The following is a 24018-nucleotide window of genomic DNA, read 5'->3' as shown; positions in this document are numbered from 1 at the left end:
CATATAACATGCAACATAAAACATGCAATTGGGAGCGTGCTGTTCAGTTCACAGCAGAGAGACAAGCAACAAGGACTGAGCTGCGCACAGTTGCAACCCTCTTTACTCAGAAGCAGACCCAGTGCTTTCCATGGGTGTTACTCTTAAGTAACGGTGCATTGCAGCCTGGGACCTTGTTTCAGATGGAAATGAGGATCACATCCTGGGGTTTTAAAAACCAGACCCCTAAACTTGGGGAGGGGTGAAATTCTTTGCAAATAACTTGCCAGGAATGTTCAAAGGCAGCAGCAAAAGAAGGAGGCATTTCCCTTCTTCTCTAAACTGGAAGAGAGACAAAGGGGCTTCTGGGAACTGGGGAGGCTTTGTGGGAGTATGTGCTGCATTCCATAGCAGCAGCCCATACGGACTACAGTTCCCAGAAGCCCCTCTTTCTGTCTGGAGAAGAGGCTGCCTTTGAATACCATAATTACTGGTGAAAATTCTCCTTTTTCTCCACCTGCTTCCTGCTTCTCAGCCCATTTCCAGGCCCCTCCCCTCCCACTTCACCAGACAGCTGCTGAGCCTCCATAAGCTTCCCAGATGCTCCCAGAGGACTCTGCCCCACTCACTGCATTGAACCGGGTATAAGTCGACCAGGATCTCAGGCTCTATTTTTAGGCATAAATTTTTTGACATATAGGCAAGTATATATGGTAATTCCTGAGCAGGTACTATAACATTAATAAAGAACCTGTGGGACTCGGTGTGTCAAAAATTCAGAAAATTGACTCTGCTGGTGTGTCGCAGACATACACATCCTGAACAAAAGAGAAACAATTCTTTACATATTCATTTATTTAAAAAAATACAATCCAAGCATGGGTGGTGTCATATATTATATAAAGAAACATCAAAACATTACAAAAATGAAATACAAGTAAAACAAATTCAGTTGTTGTTGAATTTTGGTGAACACTTATGTGTTACCCAAAATGTTGTGGTGTGTCACAAGTTCGCTATTGGTGTGCTATAGAAAGTTTGTAGCAAAGTTTATTAGAGCTGTCTTCGGAATGAGAACAAGCTACAGCACATGAGAGAATTTCTTTTGCCTTCAGTAAATGGTGTGAGGCATTTGAAGGGATATTTTGTAATATCCCAGGCATTGTTGGGGGCGCATTATGTAGCCACCTTGTTGACAGTACATTGGTCTTAATCAAAGTCTGAATGGGTGACTGCTTGAGAACCCCAAGTATGTTGGCTTGAGTTCTGTACTGGAAGAAGAAAGAAGGGATTTAAGTGTAATAATGTTCCTAATAAGAAACTCTTCTATATAACAGGTATTATAACTGGGCTTTGGCTGCTCCCATGATTCTCAGCTTACAGGTGTTCCAGAAGAGCTTACCACAGGTGAATTCTCCCAAATATATTAAATAAGCGATCCACTTGATGGGTCACGGAAACAGAACTGGGAAGGCGAGACTGTACTGTCTACCTGCCCAAGGCTCTTTGCAGTGGTAACATGGTGGAAACGAGCTGGTGTGGCGAGATCATACCATGATGGGTCTATCTTTAAACTTTGTGAAGGTAAAAAGCACCTGCTTGACAAATAGCAATATGTAAGAGAGTCATCCACCACTTCTAAACTGGAGACTGCTTCACTAAGCGTGGAGACCACTCTCTTACACACACAGACAGCACAGGGCAGGGGCTTCTAGTTTGTGCACCTCAGATACATTAACATTTGTTGTATACTTTTCATTTATACTACTGTGGTTCAGCTACATTCCCATTCATGTAATAGCATGGGAGAAGAAGCATCTGCTGAGTGAGAGAGTTTGCTTTGGCAAAAGCCTCCTGCAACACTATCTGGGTGGAACTTAGGCCAGGCAGTGGCAGCTGTTAAGCACATTATGCGATAGGCACTATGAGAAGACATGCAGACATCAAAGTCTAACAACTCACATATACATTATACTATGTTATACCAGCTACAACCTTATATCTTCTTGTGCATACAAACTAAATTTTACTGTGTTTAGGCTACAGTCGAATCCTGGATTAAAGATAAGATGCCAAAGAAGTCTGGAAGGTGGTGGTTCTGGAGAAAGAAGGACAGTTTGGTTAAACAGGTAAAATGTTTTTTCTGGTTAAAAATATTGAATTGAATTTCTGAATGGATACTCTCTTCATACTCATCAGTCCAATTCTTAATTTCATTCTGCTCAATATTAGTACAGTTCACACTATGCATCATTATGTGAGCCTTTTCAGATGTTACAAACAAGTGTAGACCCATTGTGTAGCTGGGGTGGGTGTTAGTAAAGGTGTTAGTAAGCCTTGACTCCATGCCATTGTGCTCCCTAAGCTCCAACCACTATACATATTAGAACCTTTCTGAACTGACAAACACTGAACCCAGGGGCAGCTTCTCACTGTGACCAGTTATAATAATAATATTTAAAGTGGTCACCTGCGGTTCAAGCAAAGGCAATTGTACAATACTAAAATCATAGATTTAAGAATGACTTAAGGACATCCAGCTTAAGAATGTCTCAGCTTAAGGACATCTGTGTTGTACTTTTTGCACAATTACAGTCCTTCCACTTCAGTGTTTTTGCACAAGCAGAGTATTGCTTGTTGTGAGGAGAGCGATACTGTGTTTTTTGGACCAAGAAAGAAGTTGTGTTTTTTGAGTGAAAAAGAGATCGGTTTTGGAGACACAGAAGTCATGGATAAAGGAGAGCCAGTACAGTGCTTTAATAGAACTGTATCCATGTTCCCCTCCAACTATTATAAATGCAAATTGTAACTTGTAAAATGCAACAAATACAAATGCCAGCCCACCCCCATTTTGTACATTATTACACATTGAAAAAGCAGGGTTACCAGAGTGCACATTCACTAGGGAGTGAATTATGTGTATTTTATAGCAATAAATATTTCTATATTTTTCAACTACTACAGAAAGTTGTTCACAATTTCCCCTAGACTGCATAAATAAGTAAATAACGTTTCAAATTGTATATGAGAAAGGTGGTACCTAAATACTGTACTTATGTATATGAGAAAGGTGGTACATAAATACTTCACTTCTTTTTCTCAGTTTGCATAAACTACTTAGAGCATCATTTATTTTTGCCAAACATATTAAACCAACATTTCTAGTGTTGTGTTGTAAATTATAACAGTAAATTGAAAAGCTGTTCAGTAGATATTGTAAATGTGTCTTGTACAGGGGTCTCCAGACTTTTTCGCATGAAGGCCACATTGTATATCTGTCATGGTGAGGAGGACTGGAAAATAAATCAATAATACACTCATAAGAACATAAGAATAGCCCCACTGGATCAGGCCATAGGCCCATCTAGTCCAGCTTCATGTATCTCACAGCGGCCCACCAAATGCCCCAGGGAGCACACCAGATAACAAGAGACCTGCATCCTGGTGCCCTCCCTTGCATCTGGCATTCTGACATAGCCCATTTCTAAAATCAGGAGGCTGCGCATACACATCATGGCATATAACTCATAATGGATTTTTCCTCCAGAAACTTGTCCAATCCCCTTTTAAAGGTGTCCAGGCCAGATGCTATTGCCACATCCTGTGGCAAGGAGTTCCACAGACCAACCACACGCTGAGTAAAGAAATATTTTCTTTTGTCTGTTCTAACTCTCCCAACACTCAATTTTAGTGGATGTCCCCTGGTTCTGAACTCAGAACCAGAACCACTCAGAAACAATGTGCTGAGAGTTTGATTGAACGCAATAAGTGGGTGGGGGTGGAAGGAGGGGTACAGAAGGCAAAATTGACTTGCACAGGAAGTGGAGGGAATGGATTTTGAAAGGATTGAAAAAGCATGGGTATATACTGCATTCAGCCACTAGAGGTGCTGAATGGAATGGAATGAAATTATTCCACAACATTAAATTCATCACCTCTAGAGGCTGAATGCAGTATATACAGATACAGGGAGACCTGCAATATACGAGGTATATAGCTCATTCAGTCATTAGAGGTGCTGAGTGTAATGCAATGGAATGGAATAATTTCATTCCATTCCCTTGCATCACATTCAGCGTCTCTAGTTGCTGAATGTGGTGTATACCCATGCTGGAAGACCTGGAAGTGCATCGTTTGAGCTATTTTTAACCCTGAGAGGCTGGGGAACTGTGTGGGCCAGATAAAATCCTCTGGAGGGCCAGATTTGTCCCCCTGGCCAGGGTTTGGAGACCCCTGGTTTAGAAGAATAGTGCTGCATATTTGGCTAATACAAAATATGTTAAGAGATTAATAAAATTTATCTGACGAGACCTCTACTTAAAGCTTTTAGCACTTTTTTTGCAGCTAGGTTCGCATATGAATCAGAAATACTGCAGGTTTTCTTTGCTATTCCAGAGAAGGCGCAAGGTGATTGCTGTGATATTAATGTGTTTTTTCATACATTTAGCTTCCAGAACCAAAGGAGGGGAAATCTGAGGCTCCAAAAAGTGACCTCACAACTACTGCGAAGGAACAAATTGAAAGGCGGTATGTTTATTTTAAATAATATTGTGTTTGATTGAATAGCTGACCTATAAAGAAGAGAATGGAAATTTGATTTTGGATTATTTTGACCAAGACTTGGAAAAATTGCATAGAACAAAGTACACTTTAACATTATGGTACTATATAAACATCCCATCTGTTTTTTGGGGTTTTTTTTTGTTACAAAAACCTAAGATCTCAACCTTAGGATAAACTGTAGAAAATATAAAGCATTAAAACAAGGCAACAATGGTGGGACACAACTCCTAGCTAATGATACTAGAGAAATCCTACCTGCTCACTGTGCCAAAAGCTCACATTGTTCTCTTTGTGATTTTTATGTACTCATACTTTCCTTCACCTCTGAAACACAGACACTGTTTCTCCTCAAGGTCTGAATAAAAGCCTAGCCAGGCTTTTAAATATATATCTGTACCCAGCATTCTGGAGCACTTAAATATTTGGAATAAAAATGTATACTACACAAATATTTAAGTTGTCTTTTACAGGGCAATCCTATGAATATTCTGAAAGTAAATCTCACTACATTCAGTGGGGCTTACTCTCTTATAAGTGTGTTTGGGACTGCAGCTTTGCCTTTGACAGCTGCCTTTGGAGGGAATGGTCTTGTATGGAGGAGAAATCCATCAGTGCCTTTTATGCCCAATCTACACATATTGGATGATACACCATTTTAAGTTTCCTGAAATTTATTTGTGGTCTTGCAAGTTTGTTTTTAACTTGTCTGTAGAAATGGTTCTCTCTTTCAGAACAAAAATTGTAAACCAAAAATGGTCTTGCATGCTGTAGAATGTTTGAAGTTTTTCTTTAAATCAGCTGTGAAATTTCTTACATTTTATTATTACTTTGTACTATTAGGATTTCAGATAACGAATCTTCTAGTGATGATGAAGGATCACAGGAACTGAAAGAATCCTTAAAATTAGATTCTGCTTCAGTTGAACATGCAAGTCATGGGAATGCTACCTCTTATAAAAAGTCACTTAGATTATCTTCAGATCAAATTGTAAGTGCTTTGCAAACATTTGGAGGATTTTAAGCTACTAAAATGACTTTTCTGGGTTTTTGTTTTTTTTTTAAATAATTGAACAGGTAATTCTGGAATCTGGACTTGGGTCCATTTTTGCAATTGCTGGAGAAATCCTTCAGTGCTGGGATTCTCCCATATTTCCAGTGCATCTGGTTGAGCATAGGTAATGTTTATTTAAATCTGGGTCATGGTAAAGGTCTGGTATTGCTGGTGACCATAGCATGGCAAACCTCTAGTGGCCTTTTTTTAAAAAGCATCTCGTGATGGAAGAAATTCAGTTTAATACTTTTGCAACTGTAGTACCTGTTACACCAAAATCAATTTGTGGGCTTATGTTTCTTTGCTGAATAATAGGGGTATGAAGTAGGTTTCAAAAGATTGGTAATATCCCGAATATCATGAGCTGCACTGAGTTTGTGAGCTGGTGCAGTAAAGTGCTCCTTTTGGAGGAACCTAGGATACTGCAGCTTATGATTCCCTTTTGATGAATTGGGTTCTGACTTCCTAGAGAAGAGCAAGAACTTCTGCAGGCTACCAAACTCAAACTTTAAAAAGAAAAATGTCAGCGCAGCTCCCAGGATTTTTAGTTCATGGGCCTCTTCCTTATGTTGTCCTAATTGTTTTGCAGTGTAGTACCCTTTTTCATGGAGTTCTGATCATGGATATATTTTACTAACCAGCACATTCAATCAGGCTGTAGACAAGAGGAACAGTGTTGAAATTAGTCTTCAGTAGACAGGCACTTCAGTTCTAAACGTTCACTAACTCTTTCCTTCACGTCAATCTGATACTTTCAGCTTCCTGAATGAGACTCATAATAAGATGACTGTGGCTCTGCTTCCTCCCTGGTTTTGCTGAGGTTCATCATGTAGTTCAGCTATTTTCAACCACTGTGCCATGGCACACTGGTGTGCCCTGAGCAGTCCAATGGTGTGCCACAGAAATTTGGAGGAAGGTCATTTATTAGGAGAGCCAATGTGAGCCTCCCACTAGTAGCATGGTGTGCCTTGTCAGTTGTCAAAAACCTGATAGTGTTGACAATTTTAGTGCCTTGTCAGTGTGCCATGAGATGAAAAAGGTTGAAAATAGCTGATGTAGCTTAAGGAGAACAGAAAATGGTATAATGCTAGGGACTACTATGTCTTGACAGTGGTTCCCAAACGTGTTGGCACCAGGTTCCACTTTTTAAAACGACAATCCGAGAACCCACTTAGCTTTACGAGACTAAAAGTTTTGCTTTACTAACTGCTCAAGCCTATGTTTTTATCCTTTTTGCTATGGTGGTGGGGGACATCTTCTGGAGTATTTGTGCTCCACGTTCATCAGATCAGGACCATTCTATTGGCCTTTGATAAGATCCAAGGCATGATTATCTACTCATGAGTAAACACATGTGTGTGTCTGTTTCACTTTCCATAGGGCTCAATACATTTTCGTTGTCAGCTTGGGGGGGGGGACTTCCTTCTTGGGAGTTTGTTGGAGCCTGCATTCATCAGATCAGGACTATTCTGGTGGGTTGCATTCCCCTTGGCCTGCCTTCAAAGTGGACCAAGACACTTTTCGCCTACTCGCAAATAAATGTGCATGTGCTGCTCCTTTTGGTTTCCACAGAGATCAGTACATTTTCCTTGTCAGCTATCAGCTTGTCAGTTTTGTGACCCACTGGTGGGTCTGAAACCACCATCCTAAGACTGCACGCTTGTCCAGTCTTGTGAGCTCATAATGTGATTTGGTAGTAAACTTGGTTTACATCAGTATTGTAGGGTTAGTTGGATTGTAGTCTGAGTTGATTATTACAGATGTTACCTGTTAGAAGCTTATGAAATGGTGGTGGTCTGAAACATTCTATGTATTAGCAAAACAATATTACTACTAGAATGTAACGTTTTGGGGAAGGTGAATATTTTCTTTATTTGGTTGGTTAACATTGTTTTGCCTCTTGATTTTTTCTTTAAGGCAAAACTGAAACTTAGAGATGGCCCAAATGATGTTGTATTCAGCATTACAACCCAGTATCAGGGGACTTGCCGTTGTGCAGGGACAATATATCTGTGGAGCTGGAATGACAAAATCATCATTTCTGATATTGATGGTACAATAACAAAGTAAGTTGCAGTATAGTTTTACTTTGACTAAAACACATTGTTGGTTTGTTTTTAATATTTGTGACACAAAAAATATTAGAATAGAGAACATTTCTATGCAAAAAAAAAAAATCAGATCTGCTTAACTCCTGCTTGTCGTCTCATTTCTCTTTCGGTTTCTGCTCAAAGTCTTGTAGTAATCTGATCTATTGAAGAGAGAGCAAGTTAATGTGTATTTACTAGTACCAATACAATGGGTAGACGTTTGTGTTCTGAATGGAATTAGATGGTGTTGGCTTTTTTAATAACTGGTTTGATGAAAACACACCCATTCATACCTCTAACTTGATCCTCGTCTAGGTCTGATGCCTTAGGACAGATTCTACCGCAGCTTGGCAAAGACTGGACGCATCAAGGCATTGCAAAACTCTACCATTCCATTAATGAGTAAGTAGCTTGCTTGTAAGTGGCCTGTTGCACATGGAAATAGTTCATTATGCTAATAATGAGTAATCAGCTGTTTTTGCATAATTTTAACTGAAGTATTTATACTCCTTTAAATTTCTTTCATATATTTTAAAAGAGAAAATTGAATTGTTTTGAAGTTTATAATTCAAAAGAAAGTTAAACAAATGACATGCAGACAAGTTTAAGCAAGCCCTGATATGAGTGCTTACACTTGAACAGCTCACAGCTGTGCTATAAACCCTGGCATGCATGAACAGAGCTTGTAATACATCAGCAAGAGAGAAGGAAACCAAGTCAAATGACATCAAGAGGGGCTTCCCAGCTTCCTCTTTCTCCTTTCACCAGCTGAGAGAGGAAGTGAATGTGATTAAGTATATCCTCTAGAAATATCAAAGCTCTTTGCACCTCTGTGCATGTGCTGTTGTCAAGCTGTAGCCTAGACTGCTTCCCGATAACAGCTGTCGTCATGAACTCACTTTTTTCCATTTTCTGCTTTTACATTGCCTGCAGCCTCCAGGTGCCACTGTGATCCAGTGGTGGAGGCAGCAACAGCCCTTTTAGTCTGCCTATGAACTTTCTCTTCATCGCTAGAGCTGCCTTACACAAAATCTGAGTATTGGTCCATCTAGGTTAGTACTGTCAGCATAGATTGGCAGGAGCTCTCTAGGGCTTCAGACACTATCTGTTCTGAATCTTACCTGGATGTGCCCGGGATTGAACCAGAGTCTTTCTGCTTGCTGTTCTGTTTGTTGTGTGACAGAGACATGGCCCTTTCCCCCCAAATGAAAGGTCTGCACCCTCATCTTCCTGACTTGAAGCATTCATGCCCATGACACTAGCCTTGAACCATGTGTCCTTCTTGCATATGCTTTCTTCCTGCTGAGAAGGTCCTGTGCTGACTATTAAATGAGCAGTTCCTTGAGCTGGAATATGGCCGTACCTGTCAGATCCAGGTAAAGGATGACAGCACTCAACAGACCAGCAGTGGTAGAAATGGGCCAGTAGGACTCAAGAAGAAATCCTTTCCTGTTGCAAATTGCCAAGCAGAGGGAGAATGAAGATCATGAAAAAGGATGCATCAAGAAGTGGAATGCTTTATTTTGCTTTTAAAAAATTCAGTTCTGGTCTAGACTTGTTATACATGAATTTTTTATACACGGATTTGACTCAACACGAATGGCTCCTGCCAATGAGAAGGAATGTGATGATCCCTGGAGAAGGGAAAAAATGCATCCCTTTAAAATCACAGTTAAAAAACTGCTTTTTACTGTTGCAGAGAGACAGTCATACAACTGGTTACTGGTATAACCAAAGTATCCACAGATTTTTCTATCTCAAAGCTGATGAGAAGGGTCCTTTAAATTAAAGGAAAACAGTCATTTAATAATGCCAGAGAGGGCAGCCGGCTGACAATCCATCAATCATTCTCTCTGCAGGCTTCACTCCTCCCTTCCCCCTGAGGAGGTGAAAGAAGGCTAAATGGCAGCAATTATCACCTTCTCCATTCTTTCCCCCTTGCTGGGGCTCCTGGTGAAGGGAGGGATTGCTGCCTCCCAGTGAAGTCTAAGCTCCTGGAGACAGACTGATTGACTCTGTGTGCATTACAAAGGTCAGCAAGGCTGTTTTTAAATCACCAGAGCAAAGAAACTTTGTTTTTTAAATTGATTTGCTATAGTGCGCTTTTTGCCATCCACATGAGTTCTTAGAACGGAACCCTCGCAAATGAGACTCAACCTGTATTTAAGTTATTTTTTTAATGCCCTTCATTACCAATGCCTATCATTGGTAGCAGTAGCACTGCAAACTTCCTCAAGAGTCTGCTTTTGAAGCTTTAAATGTTTAGTGTCCCTACCCTATGCATATTTACTGAAAAGTATATTCCATTGAGTTCAGTGCAGTTCACTCCTAATAAAGGGTGCATAAGATTGCAGCCTAAATTTTGTGGGAAAGTGAAATTAACATTAAATCAGTAGACTGAGATCTGAGAAGTTGAAGCCTTCTGAAGGTCCAAAAGTAGTACATTGCATAACGAACTCATGTTTTTGTGGAGCCAACTTTAATGCCTCTGGAAGTATTCCCATAGTCTGACATTTGAGAACTGCAGTGATTATTGTTCTAGTTACAGTTCTAGCAGACTTCTGAGCACTTTATTAATTGATCTTTGATCTTAAGACCACCACAAATATTGCAAATTTCTAACAAGAAAAGTTGTGTAGAAAAAAAAGCATGACAACTATGTGCCAGACCACTGCTCAATCCTAAAGATGACTGCACCATTGTAGGCAAGTTGAACTTCTTTAAAAAATGAAGATGCACATCATGTCCTTCTTGGTAGATACTTAGAAGGGTCAACGTCATAGGACATGAAAAGCTGTCTCATAAATGAAAAAGGATTGCTAATCTGTCTGGGATGTCTTGGTGTTAAAATCTACCTTGTCAAGAGGGATCTTCATAATGCAGCATATCAACTAAGCATATTCTTCTTCTAGGAATGGCTACAAGTTTCTGTATTGCTCTGCCCGTGCCATTGGAATGGCAGACATGACAAGAGGGTACTTGCACTGGGTCAACGACAAAGGAACCATTCTTCCCAGGGGTCCTCTGATGTTGTCTCCAAGTAGTTTGTTTTCTGCTTTTCATAGGTATGGAAGCAAAGTATATCTTGACATCTTTTATCAGGAGTTTGTGAAATACTAACTTCAGGTGCTAAATGAAATAACTGCTTTTGATATTTATGATGACTTTTGGCTTTGTCATGTTGGGTGTTATAATTTGTGATACTCTTGATAAACTGTGATGTAAAAAATGTGTTGCATGAGATGTATTCTTGGATTATAATTGCATGGATGTTCATTCAAGAAGGAGATGGGAGTGCACCAGTAAGCCTGTCCCCAAGATTACATTCTCTAAATCCCACCCATCACCTGTACAGTATGTATCTGCACCTTTAAATGGTGTAGCCGGAGAGGTGTTGGGTAGTCATCATCCATGCAGTTGTCATTTGTGGACAGGGCTTCTGTGGTAATGTATTATTAAAGTCTGATATATTGGATAGGAATACTAGTCTAGAACAGGAGCGGGTGGAAAATAGGTCATGACCATCTAGTGCTTCCTGGTTTCTGGACTTGGTCTGATCCTAAAATGTTCTTAAGCAAAAACAGAGAAAGCATTATGACTGAGAAACTGAGCTGTGAATCTTGACTCCCCTGGTTTGAATCTTGACATGAACATGCCCTCTCATCCTCAGGCCTGTTTTTTCACCATTGTAAGGGTTACAAGATAAAGTACTTGGCATATTTGAGCCTTGCGTAGATGCTGAATTTAAGACAAGCTATATTTCATCTTATTTTCTCCAGGGAAGTGATAGAAAAGAAGCCAGAGAAGTTCAAAATTGAGTGTTTAAATGATATCAAGAACTTGTTTGGTCCACGTGCACAACCTTTCTATGCTGCTTTTGGAAACAGGCCTAATGTAAGTCTGCATGATTCTAGCAGCGGGTCAGGATATTCCATTGTGTTATGTAAAATATGGAAATAGTTTTTAAAAACTTGCAAATCTAGGAGTTTGGCAAACTGAAGTAAATAAATATCCTGCCTAGGGAACCTCAAGCCTCTGTAGCCCCAATTTCCATCTCATTGAATATCTAGCCAGTTTCACAAGATTCCTCTTAACCTGGATCTGCTTTAGAGGGGGTTAAAAACAAAGACAGAAAAGGAGCTGGGCAGAGTCACAAAGGGACTTTCTAATAGGGGGATGAGAGAGGCCCAGCTGTGTCTTCAGTATCTAGTAGTTATATTCCCAAGCTGCATACTCCCATGGAGGAACTGGCTTTTGTTGAGATCCGAGAGATATGAAATGAATACATTCGACTAGAGAATCACATCCAGTTTTGTCTGCGGGCATGTATGAGGGCCTGCACATACACCTGTGCTTGTACATATGCAGTTGTGTGTCAGAATGGATGCATGTGCTTATGAATGCAGTTTATGACACTGGCTCTGCAGCCTTCAGACCAAAATGCAGAAGTGATTTTGTGCTTTTTGTTGGCTATAGGATGTGTTTGCTTACATACAAGTGGGAGTTCCAGGCTGTAGAATATTCACCGTCAACCCAAAGGGTGAACTCATACAGGAGCAGACAAAGGGAAACAAATCTTCGTAAGTATCTTGCTTCCTAAAGCAAGGGGAAAGCTTAAAAGTTAACATCCAAAATTCCAGCAGATAAGGGGGTGAAGCAGGGATGTGTCTTATCACCCTCTCTCTTCACCCTCTTTCTTAATGACCTGGCTTCCTTTCTGCTCCAGATTGACGGTCACTGCCCCAAATTAGGTCCAAAATACATCCCTGTTCTACTATATGCGGATGATGCAGTTCTAATTTTGCGTTCACAAGTTGGCCTTAAACGCCTGGTAGACAGAAGCCTTGAATATTTGAAACAGAACAAACTTACTCTAAATATTAAGAAAACCAAAATTACGGTTATCTTGGAGACCCCAAAATTACCTTGGAGACCCCAAAATTGGACCATAAAGGGGGAAACTTTTGAACAAGTTAAAACTTTCAAATATTTAGGAATACACTTTCAAAATAATCTTTTATGGGGCACGCATCGGAAGTTGGTAACCAACACGACTTTCTTAACATCCCAAAGTATTATTAGGCTTTTCTTTAAGCAGGGTAACCAGTATCTCCCAGCCGCACTGAAGGTATTTAACACAAAGGTTTTGCCACAACTCCTTAATGGCTGCCCTATCTGGATTAACTCAATAAAGAATAACTTGGAGTGCGTACAAGCTAATTTCCTGAGGGCAACTTTGGGCCTAACTGGAAGTGCACCCTATGCAGCATTATGTTTGGAGACAGGGCAATCAATAACCAGAGCGTGGTTATTAGCCATACATTACTGGTTAAAAATACATTACAACTCAAAGCCCGGTAGCCTCCTGCATTTAATGCTATCAGAATTTGATTCTTTCAAATGGGACAAATTGGTGAGAGGAAAAAATCAAAACAATTGGACTCTCACTCGATTTCCTGGGTCTGCACTCTTATCCAGCGATTTATAAGATCATAAAACAAAGAATGCTGGACATTGAGTCCCAAAACCTCCACGAACTGGCTTCGAGAAGTTGTTCCCCTCCCTTAACTTTTCCATCCCATTATATCATGGTCTCATGGCATCATATCTCTCCTTTATGACCAATCCAATCGAGCGACGTGCTATTTCCCTAGCAAGATTTAATCTACTGCCGTCCATGGTCATGGAGGGGAGGTATAGTAAGATCCCCTTTGCAGAACGTATCTGCCCCTGCAATCAAGGTCAAATTGAAACCATCCAACACATTCTGTTTTACTGTCCCTGTCATGCAGGTTCCCAGTCCATCTGTTTGGAACTGTTGATACTTAATAGAGATGAATTTTTGGATTTAGAGAATTTGAAATTTTTCCTCAGTGATTGTTCAATTGATATAATGGAGATGGTTTCTAAATTCTTAGTTTCAGTGTCCTCCAAGTACACCCAGGGCGCAATCCTAACCCCTTATGTCAGGGCTTTCCAGCATTAACATAAGGGCAATGCAGCTCCGAGGTAAGGAAACAAACATTCCCTTACTTTGAGGAGGCCTCAGTGAGTGACACACAACTGCAGGATGCAGCACATGTCCCATTGGCACCGCTATGCCAGCGCTGGAAAGTCTATCTGCACCCTAAGTCTATCTGCTAAGCCTACTACTACTACAGACAATGTTCCGTACCCTATTCATCAATTTCTGCTTTTACACCACCCTGTGTCCACCTATGTTTTCTCTTGTAGTTGGCTGTTGCCACATGTATTATCTATGTTGGATTGGGCTGGTTTAAAAGTTTTTGGTTGGATGGGAACTTTATCCCTGCCATTTGCCAGGTTCACTTATTTTAAAATTAACTAAAAGGTAAAATGATGGAATTGTGTTCTAGAGTGATGATACTTGCTCCTGTGAAACAGTGCCGTTGAACTTTGTGGGGCTTACTGCTGAGCAGACATGCATAGGCTCCGGCTATACAACACCTAGGCATTTGTCTTGTAACAGTGCTTCTTGGTTACACTAAAACTAGAATAACTTCTAATTTCTGTTTTAAATTACAGATATTACAGACTAAGTGAACTTGTGGAATATGTTTTTCCACTTCTTAATAAAGAACAGAATTCTGTTTTTGAGTGCCCAGAATTCAGCTCCTTCTGCTACTGGAGAGAACCACTTCCTGAGGTGAACATAGAAGATTTGGTCTGAGCAGCAACATTCGCACAGAGCAGCCAAGTTATGCTTCCGTACTATGTGTCTTACTGAATTCAGAAAATTCCATGGATTTGGCATAAGCCAGTGAAATGCAAGGCTGATCTCTTTGTCCTTTAGACAACTTTATGACTAGTTAAGGCACTGAGAGTTCTGTCATTTGAATGAGCAGACCACCAAGAAGACAGAGGACAACAAATGAACAGAAATTTAGTGGCAGCTCTGCATTTTCATATGTACAAACCATACTGGATGCACATGATATTTTGTATTCTACTCTCTTAAAAATATCATCTTTTAAAAGAAAACCTATGTAAAACTATAGTAGAGACTTAGACCCACTATAGGAATTGTACCTACTACTCAAATAAGTATTTAAGGAATTTCAGATTCAGCAACTGTGATTCTCATGGTTCTGTTCCTTTGAAATGTCTTAAGAATTTATTCGGTAATCAGTGCTCAGTGATCACTCTCAATTTTGCTACATATCTAGAAAGAAGTGAGGGTTGAAATGGAGAAATCTATGAACATCCACTTGTGGTTGCTTTGTTTCTTGCAATTTCTACACAGTAATTGGGTTGGTTGAGATGCCTTTTGTAACCAGCAGCATTTGTCACACAGCTGCTGCGTGGCATTGGGAATCTACAGAAACCTGGGCAGTTGATGGATCTTACTTGTGCAATGTGCAGTGAATAGGTCAGTAAGCAACATAATATAGAAAATATTCAGGGATATAACAAAAAGATATTGTAAATAGACTTTGAAACTGGTACTACTATTATGCCTTTCCAAACTCTATATCAGGGTTTTTTAGTTTGACAAAGGTGGCACATGAGAATGGAATCCAAGTGATGAATATTTTGTGTATCAACTGCAAATGCCAGTTCTGATATTTATAAATTGGTTGCACAGTGGGTCCAAAAGCAACTGAAGCTCTGATTTAAGCAGTTGTCTTACGTTCTTTCAGCTGCTTTCCCTAGAACAAAATGATGTTGGTGGAAATATTGTAAAACTGCAGATTTGGCAAGTTTCTCCCTTCTCTCCCCACCTCACTGTCAGGCTGTTTGTAGTGCACAATAAACCAATTAAACTGGAGACATTAACCGTTTTGAATCCTCCTCCTCCCAACTTGAAGTTAGCTCAGATCAGATCGCAAAAATGGGCAGAGATCAAATGCTGGCAGGACATTTGAACAGCTAGTGCTTTTTCCTGTCTGAAGTATCCATGCAAGTGTATCAAAAGGACATATTATCTGCCAGGCAAGAACTACCCTACAGTTTCATTACTGGTGCTGGTTTAATGTTGAGTTAGCTTAGGTCACAGTGCTTTTAAGGACTAGATGTAGCTCTCGTTTTCAATGGAAGTATTACCTGGCTTCTCAGGATTTCACAAAATGAAAGAAAATGGTGGCTTGTTACTCGTGCATTTGTTTAGGAAATACACCTGAGAGTTAGGTCTTATATATGGATCAGTTCAGTAGGTGTAATCTTTAAAAAAAAAAAAAAAGTTAGACCTTTAACATTCCTGACAGTATGTTTCACTGTGGTGTGTGTTAAATCAGTAGTTAACTGGAAAACAAAACATTCACAAAGTGACAGAATATTTAAATTCTCTTAGTGTTTGTTCTTCATTGTGGTTCAATAAGTGATTTATTATGCACTTTCAGTGCTGGCAAAGTGAACCTTGATAGGACACCTTGCTTTAGCAGCTGAGGTGAATATTCCTGTCACAAATGCTTGGGGTGAAGAGGTCTGTGTGCTGCTCTTGAACATTACAAATTTTCAAAAGCAGCTTCTGGAAGGAAAATTGCCTTTCATATTTATAAAAAGGTAGAATTCTGCTTTTCGTTTAACATTGGTGAGTGCTCGAGTCATCTTGATCCAAACATTTATTTAATTTGAAATAAATTGCACTTCCTAAAGTAGGCTATTTATCGTCTGTTTTGGATTTGGGAGTCTGGATTTGGGAGACGCTATGCAGACTATTGCTTACTAAGTTTGGATTTTACCTCAGTGACTCTAGAGCTGCCCAGGGGTAGACTGTGCCCTAATATTGAAATACAGATCATTTGTACTGAAACTCATCTGTAATTAGTTTTGTTGCTGTAGTGGAAGGGATGGTGTAGAACTGGTATTGGGAAACAAAGCTTGTACTACATCTATTTCAGATCAGCACAAGTTAGCTATTTCTTTCCATGAAAGAGACAAACATTTGTGTTTTATGAACAAACTTTTAAGGCTGTTTTGAAAATACATTTTCTTTTACTCGTATATGGAACAGTTTATGCTGCATCTCTCAAATCTTATTTCCTTGGAATTGTCATGTAAACTGAGTGTGGCAATTTTAAAGTGAAGAGCTGGAAAAGTAAAAACCTCTGCAGCGTTTATAATAAACAAGGAACACTCTGCCCATGATGCAGGAAAACAATTGTGTTGTATTGCAGTGCAAACTTCTGGATTTCTTGTTTCCTTAATATTCAAACTAAAGACCAATCAGTGGGCTGGGTTTAAGTGCAAATGTGTTAGTGCTGGAGGACAAATGTGATGCTTGGAAAATGTTACTCTGATATTCACATATTGTTTCAAAAACCGTGTCCTCATTTGGAAAATTATTTTTAACACAGCTAAGTTATAGGACTCAGAACTGAAGAAATATAGATTCAGTTTATGCAAATATTACCATGTGATATAGACTAGGAATTTTAAAATACAGCAAATAAGGAGTTTCTTTTTCAAGCAACAAAAAATCTAAGAGAACTATATTAGAATTGATGCCTTTTGGAGTTGGCCTTCCAGCCAAATTAAGTGTTTTGCACATTTAAAGAAAACACTTTTGACTTTTTTAAAGATATAATCTGCATTTTGGATAGTGATGAATGCAAGGAAGGAGACACCTCTTAGATAAATTGTATTTAATTACTGTGTTAAGGAAAAATTTTTGCTTTTGATATAGTTTCTCACTTACTAATCAGTGAATATTCCAGTACAGTGCTGTTGGTAAAGACTGGTCTGTGAGGAAAATGTCACTTTGCTGTGTTTAATAAAATTGGCAATAAAACTTACCCTAATGGTGGTGGTGTCTTTATAGATTTGACATTACTCCCAGTAGAGATTAAAACAAGACCTTTGTGGGCATTTCCTAATCTCATAGTCACCGAAATACTAAGTCAACAAAAGACTCATACAGCACAATTTTATGTAGATTTACTCAAAAGTAAATCCAGCTGTGTTCAATGGGGCTTACTCCCAGGAAAGTGGATGTAGAAGGATATCCCTAGTGCAGGATGCAGAAAAAACTCACAGTCCAATCCTAAACTGCACTGGCACAGTGAGAAAGCATGGCCTGCTCTGTATCCAGCACAGGTTAGGAGGCAGCTGGAGGTCTCCTTGGGGTAAGGAGATATTTCCCCTTACACTGAGTAAGCCCCAGCCACCCCATGAGGTTTCTCTGATCTGTGCCAGCTATATAGTTGACACAAATCCAGGAAGCTGGGTATAAGGCTCAGTGGAGGGTTAGGATATGGTGGAGACCTGCCCTGCCAACTCCATCTCCTAGGCTTGATCTACACTGTTTTGCCCTCCCCACTTCCAAAACATCCTCCTGCCATCCTCTTCTAGCTCCTGTGTGACCTGGAGCAACCATACTTGTGCCAGTCAGTGCCTGCTCCTGGATGCAGCACTGGCAGGCCAATGCTGCTGGCTTACAAGTAGTTGTAAATGTGCTTTATGGAAAATTTGTGGAACCCTGAGCCAGCGCAAGGATGGCTGTACTGCCTCAACCGCCAATTAGGATTGTGCTGCCAGGTTGATGTCGAGCCAGATGAAATGTGCAGCAATATTTTGTTGATAGAATTAAAAGCTCTGAGTCGCTGTGACTGTGACTCTTGGATGGGTGGGAAGAAAGACCAATATGGAGACTGACTGATATTTTTTAATTCTAGAACCACAGTGTGTGGTGCTGCTCATAGATGTGCCTCCACAAGGCTTCCAGGAATTTCCCTCTCTATCTGCAGTCCTCTGTGCTGCATCATATACCACTCCCAAGGGTGCCCAAACTCCCATGAGTGGCTTTTTGGGGAACTCACAGTGCTGTCGGACAGAGGAGACAAGGAAGATTAGCATGAATGCTATTAAGTTTTCACTCAATATACAACCAACTGTGGGGGGGTATATGTCTCTGCACGTTTATAGCTGCTTGACTAAACTCTAAAACTTTAAAATAAAGACATGTAGACATATCCCCATACACTTCCCCACCCTCATGGATATGGAAATTATTGATAAAAGTGAACCATACAGAAATGTTCAAAAATGCCCCCACTGTGCCCTCCCATCATGCAAATTAATTTGCTGGTGTTTGCATCCATTCTGGCTCTCGCTTGCTCTTTGCTGACTACAACATTGTTACCAAAAAGGGCTGTTATGTTTTAAGGGAATTATTACAGTGCCCTCATTGGAAACTTCAGGATCGCAGGCTAGATAACAAGACAGCGTAATGCAAAGAAATTCCTTTTTAGCTTGAAAAGAGACTGGGAGAAAGATAACTTTCAATAGGATTATATTTTTATTGCAAAAACACACAGGTATACATAATGCACGTGGAAAAATGGTAAGTATATGTCTACTTGAATCCTAGTACTTGGATCCAGTGTACCTAACTTTCATGGTGGTTGCGTGTGGAGTGCATCCGAGGAAATCAGAAAAGGATAGGTGGTAGGGAAGGATTTTAGGGGTCCCTGATCTGCCAACCCAGTTGTTGACTAAAGATGGGGAGAGAAAGGGGAAAAAAAGGGGGGCAGAAGGGAAAAGGTTCCAGACGCAGATATAGTTACCTGTCCTGAAAAGCAGTTGGGTGGAGAGTCCTATGGAGGACCCTCTGCCTTGGAAGGGCAGCCAGAGAGAGCTAGCACATGGCAGCCTTCTCTTAAAAGGGGGTTCCCTGTGCCTGAAAATGGGCTGGGCGCTGTGCTGAGGGAGAACGCCACCCACCAGGGTGTTTTGGGGTCCAGATGTCCCTTATCAGCAGATTTCAATGTGTCTAAATACAGCAGCTCAGGAAGGCAATTCAACTTTGCATAGAGCACTTAAGCAGTGATGAGTTAAGACAATAGGCGATACGTAAACAGTGATTTAAAATGCTAGACTTCTTCCTCCAGAGGTGCATGCCGACTTGTTTAGCATACACAGTGATTGGATCAGGAGACACTTTTGCATATATCATCTCTTAAAACAATACAATGCTTTTGACTTTGTTGCTAGAGTCTTTGTTGCTGTGTGCATGGAGAGGTAGAGGTTGTGTAAACATGTGACTTTTACCAGGGTTTTGGAAATTGGACTTGTGAGAAGTTTGGCTTATAACCAGATACAGAAATCACAACTTAAAAGGAAAAAGGGCATTTTCACGTAACAACATGGAAGCATGAAACACAGGAAGTGAGGCAGAGGACTGAAAAGAACGTGATGCTTATAGAGTTCAAAGAGCTTCATGTTGTTCTTTTTAGTCCCCTGCCTTGCTATCTATGAGTGTTTCATGCTTCCATGTTGTAGACCAGTGTTTCGCAAACTGTGGGTCAGGACCCACTAGGTGGGTTGCAAGCCAATTTCAGGTGGGTCCCCATTCATTTCAATATTTATTTTTAATACATTAGCCTTGATGCTACCATGGTATGTGACTACATTTGGGGAAATGTTGTTACAGACCTGTACTTTCAACAAGCTACTATGTATATGCTTTTAACAATGATAGTCAATGGGACTTCCACCTGGGTAAGCATGGGTAGGACTGCAGCCTAGGATTACTAAAAATTTCCCTGCTTGATGACGTCACTTCCGGTCATGACATCACTTCCAGTGTGTCCTGACAGATTCTCAGTCTAAAAAGCGGGTTCCAGTGCTAACTGTGTGAGACTCACTGTTGTAGTCAGCAAAGAGCAAGCAAGACCCAGGACGGCTGCAAACAACAGCAGATATGTAATTTAAACAATGGGGGACCTTTTTGAACCATGGATAATTGAAACTGCAGAGAAGGGATGTCTATGCCTAAGGAAGAAACAACACTATTCTTTATATTAAGTGAAACATGTAAAAAAACCCACTAATTCCTGAGTAAAACACAAACATGTTCTGCAGGTGATTGATATGAGTTTTAGTGTGTGTTCTCAACTGTCAAGAGAAAATGTGTGGCTTGCAACCATGTTCCTAAAAGCTTAACAGTTCTACAAGATAAGGGATAACTATTTCTTTGACCTCAAGGTATAAAGCTAACAGGAGAAATTTTACAAGCCTAGTCTGTGAGGGGAATTCTTTCCTTAGCTGCAGGGAATAGCCATCAATATGGTTAGTAGATTACAAAGTAGAAAACAAAAAGGAACACATGTCTGCTTGGTAAGGTATCATTCCTAGAACAGACTGCTATGGAAAACCACATGTAAAAGTGATGCTGTTTTGACCAGGCTGAAGGACGTCTCCTCTCAAGTTTGTATAACTCATGAAAGAGGTTGAAAAGTGAAAATAGTACTGAGTAAAATGAGTCACAAAAATCATATACCATAAGAATGCTATTGCAAACATCAGATGATATAAATGGCACTGGAGAGGGAATGTGGAGGGATGACATTGAGAGTTTTCCTCAAAGTATTTACATGTCTACTCCCTTCTAGTTCCCCGGTGTAATTTTCAGTAGCTTGTTTAAAGCTTAAATATAGGTAGCCTTTTAGCTTCTGTTTTACTGGTTGTTTAACTTGTTAGGCGCATTGCAAGATTACTGAAGATGGGTTCAAAAGAATGACATGTCTGAAGCTTTATTCAACCAATTTCCAAAACTCAAGATGGTCATCTTTTTAGAATAATTCATATAACTTATTTTGCACAACTTAAAGTGATTCCCTCATAGCAACTGTTTTCTTTTTTGATATTTAGATATCCAGTCCTGTTTAAAAAAAATACAAGGTAAACGCAGTAAACAAAGACTGCACTTAAACAGAAGTCACTGAAAGTGGAGAAAAAATGAAAGAGAAATTTTAAATATTACCACTTCACCATTTATTACATTTAACTCTATTCAGGACAGCTTGCCAGCCTCCTTCCCAAGCATCTCCTATACATGAGAAAGAGAAGGGTAGAGGAACACTCCACTGAATGTGGAATAAATTTCGTCAGAGTCTGTGTAGGCCAGCTTGCCCCCAGTAAGGACTACGCTTACTTCAGCTCCAGCTTTGAGGTGAAGAACAAGATGGAAAGTCCCAGTTCCTCCTCCACAAGTCAGTTTCCCTGATTTTGGTTTATGATACTCAAGCAGCTCTTTCCTGTAGCCAGATGAATGGAGCTGAGCAACACTTGCATTGGAAACAGACAGCACAGCTTCTATGTATTCATTCCTTTCTGATGCTAAAACAGCTGTGATCAGATAACGACCTTCATATGGAGATGTGAAGATGCCTGAAACAGAGAGAAGATGAATTTAAAAACATACTGAACTATAAACAGTTTTCTCAGGCTAAGTGCCATGGTTTAACTTTTTACCTAACAAACCTAAACCAATCCTGAAAGGGGGTGGGGGGAGCTAACTGCCACCACACTAAAACAAAGTTAAAAACTGAAGACTGAAAACTAAGAAACTAAAACCAAGGAACTAAAAACTAACCCTAAAATAAAAAAAAACTAAGCCTAAAACTAAAGACTAAAACTAAATCTGAAACTAAAAACTAAACCATATAAGCTAAAGCTAAAATTAGAATTAAGACAAATACTAAGGCTACAAGCTAAGATAAAATATTACAAGCAAGGATTAAGACTAGAGTCTAAAAACTAGAAAACTAAGAACTAAAACTGAATGCCTTACACTTTGTTCACAGCTTTAGTGAGCTTCCTCAGAGGGTTACAGTTTTCTTCAGGCACTGGAACTTGTTGCTCACCTGTTCTTATACAGATTGTGACTAATTGCCCATTGAATTAGAAATTTAAAAACAATTTATATAGTTGGTATAAGCACAATTCCTACTTTTCTGTTATGATACAAATGCCTGAGTGGAGTAATGAGAAAATATTTGTTTGACTTGACAATGTTTCAGGATTTCTTCACATAATATTCCTCTTAGGCTATGTATGAACTCGTTCTCCCTTAACTCCTACACATCACTTATTGCAAATTTTTATCCACTGAGCTGACAGTGATTTCACTGCAACTCCCAAATGCATACAAAATAATTCAATTATATCTGCTGTTAGCAAGTTCTCCAATGCTGCAACCTTGAAGGTTGCAGCAATGGAGAACTTGCTAGCAGTAGACACAATTGCATTTAAGGCCCTGAAAGCAAAAGTTGCTTTCTCAATGCATACACCATCTTTCGAATAGGTCAGAAACCATGGTTATGATCAATGTGGCATCTACACCATCCATGAGTGCTTGAAAGATTTGACAATGTATGAACAGAGCCCATCCACACAGAAATGAGGAGAAGATAAGAATCTAGGACAGAATAAGACTATCAGTGGTCAACTGAGAACAGCTGAATACAGGATAGTGTGTGTTCCCCTCAGCAAGCTCCCAGGTCATGAGTGACCAACCTGACCGCAGCCTCACAGACCTATAGGTTCTCTGTTCATGTGTTACTTTTGCTTGTATGACTCTATACTCGGGTTCCACCAGAAGAACATAAGCAAGAACATTCACCATGTGAATGAGCCTGATGGGAACAAAACAGCTTGGTGCACCGATGCACTGCTTGGCCAATCTGTACGAAGGAAACATTAACTGACAAATCCAGGTATTTTCTGTTAGATGCTTGTAGATCACTGTAGGAAACATACAATCCTAATGAACTGGGAGTAAAGAATTTAAAATAACGTAACAACCATTTTAAAGCCGTTTCTGCCCCTTGTTGCATATACGCAACAGGGATCCAATGTGTTCACCTGCGGGTTGGGCTGAAATGGGTTAAGCATTGCCCAAGGTTTCATCTGCTCATTATTCAGCATTCTCCTACCTGTGTTAGGGTTATAATGGTGTCCATCATTTACAAGCACTTTGTTAAACTGTATCACACCCACATTGTTAGGGAAAGGTTTCTGCGTAAGACCAGCAGAGAATGACACTGGTGAAGTAGCAACTGGTCCTGCAATGAAGAGGTGATCATAATTCAGACATATTAAAAAACAAAGCAATGTAGTCTTATTCTACATACTTCCATCTGCTGACACAATATGCACCAGATGCCTGGAAAAGCAATAATCCAACTAATTGAACTACGGCTGGATTGAGCCCTCACCCCCAAACAGCTGCTTAGCACAATTGCTATTACTTTTCTCCGAGATCTGTGGATGCACACGGTACCACTCTATGTTTGTTACCACAAAATCACTTGTAACATTCAGAATGAGCCTTTTAGTTAACTTTCACTCACCTCATGTTAAACATTTTCTTGGTCATTTGCTTTAGATGGATTCTTTCTTATTTTCTACTACTGTCTATATTAGCGTTAGCAAATCTTAACAAGTTCATGAAATTGCCGTTTTCTGAATTCTTACATAAATTGACACCATTTTTAAAGAGTCACTGAACAAAAATTGATGGATGTACAGTTGGCCCATTTTACCTACTTGTGAATTCAAGTATTCAGTGCTTGGCAATAAAAAAACAACAAC

General features: G+C 39.8%; 2 protein-coding genes across 5 annotated transcripts in view; one reads left to right on the top strand and one right to left on the bottom strand.

The window, feature by feature from the left end:
- The window catches only part of LPIN2 (lipin 2), a 50426-nt gene extending 33004 nt beyond the window's left edge, over nucleotides 1-17422 (top strand). For both annotated transcript variants that reach the window (XM_066623939.1, XM_066623940.1), the window contains exons 11-20: nucleotides 1317-1386; nucleotides 2019-2108; nucleotides 4427-4506; nucleotides 5383-5530; nucleotides 7511-7659; nucleotides 7999-8085; nucleotides 10596-10748; nucleotides 11463-11577; nucleotides 12160-12263; nucleotides 14230-17422. In XM_066623939.1, coding sequence (XP_066480036.1) covers nucleotides 1317-1386; nucleotides 2019-2108; nucleotides 4427-4506; nucleotides 5383-5530; nucleotides 7511-7659; nucleotides 7999-8085; nucleotides 10596-10748; nucleotides 11463-11577; nucleotides 12160-12263; nucleotides 14230-14374 — 1141 coding nt within the window. In that variant the 3' untranslated portion in view covers nucleotides 14375-17422. The remainder of the gene's footprint in view (nucleotides 1-1316; nucleotides 1387-2018; nucleotides 2109-4426; nucleotides 4507-5382; nucleotides 5531-7510; nucleotides 7660-7998; nucleotides 8086-10595; nucleotides 10749-11462; nucleotides 11578-12159; nucleotides 12264-14229) is intronic.
- A 1540-nt stretch (nucleotides 17423-18962) lies between these two features.
- The window catches only part of EMILIN2 (elastin microfibril interfacer 2), a 44298-nt gene continuing 39242 nt past the window's right edge, over nucleotides 18963-24018 (bottom strand). For all 3 annotated transcript variants that reach the window (XM_066625036.1, XM_066625037.1, XM_066625039.1), the window contains 2 exons: nucleotides 23361-23489; nucleotides 18963-21813 (listed from right to left, as the gene is read on the bottom strand). In XM_066625036.1, coding sequence (XP_066481133.1) covers nucleotides 21473-21813; nucleotides 23361-23489 — 470 coding nt within the window. In that variant the 3' untranslated portion in view covers nucleotides 18963-21472. The remainder of the gene's footprint in view (nucleotides 21814-23360; nucleotides 23490-24018) is intronic.

The sequence above is a fragment of the Tiliqua scincoides genome, chromosome 4 (genome assembly GCF_035046505.1).
Source record: "Tiliqua scincoides isolate rTilSci1 chromosome 4, rTilSci1.hap2, whole genome shotgun sequence".
NCBI lineage: Eukaryota > Metazoa > Chordata > Lepidosauria > Squamata > Scincidae > Tiliqua > Tiliqua scincoides.
The sequence above is the reverse complement of the archived record's forward strand: the minus strand, read 5'-3'. Positions and strand labels throughout refer to the sequence as shown.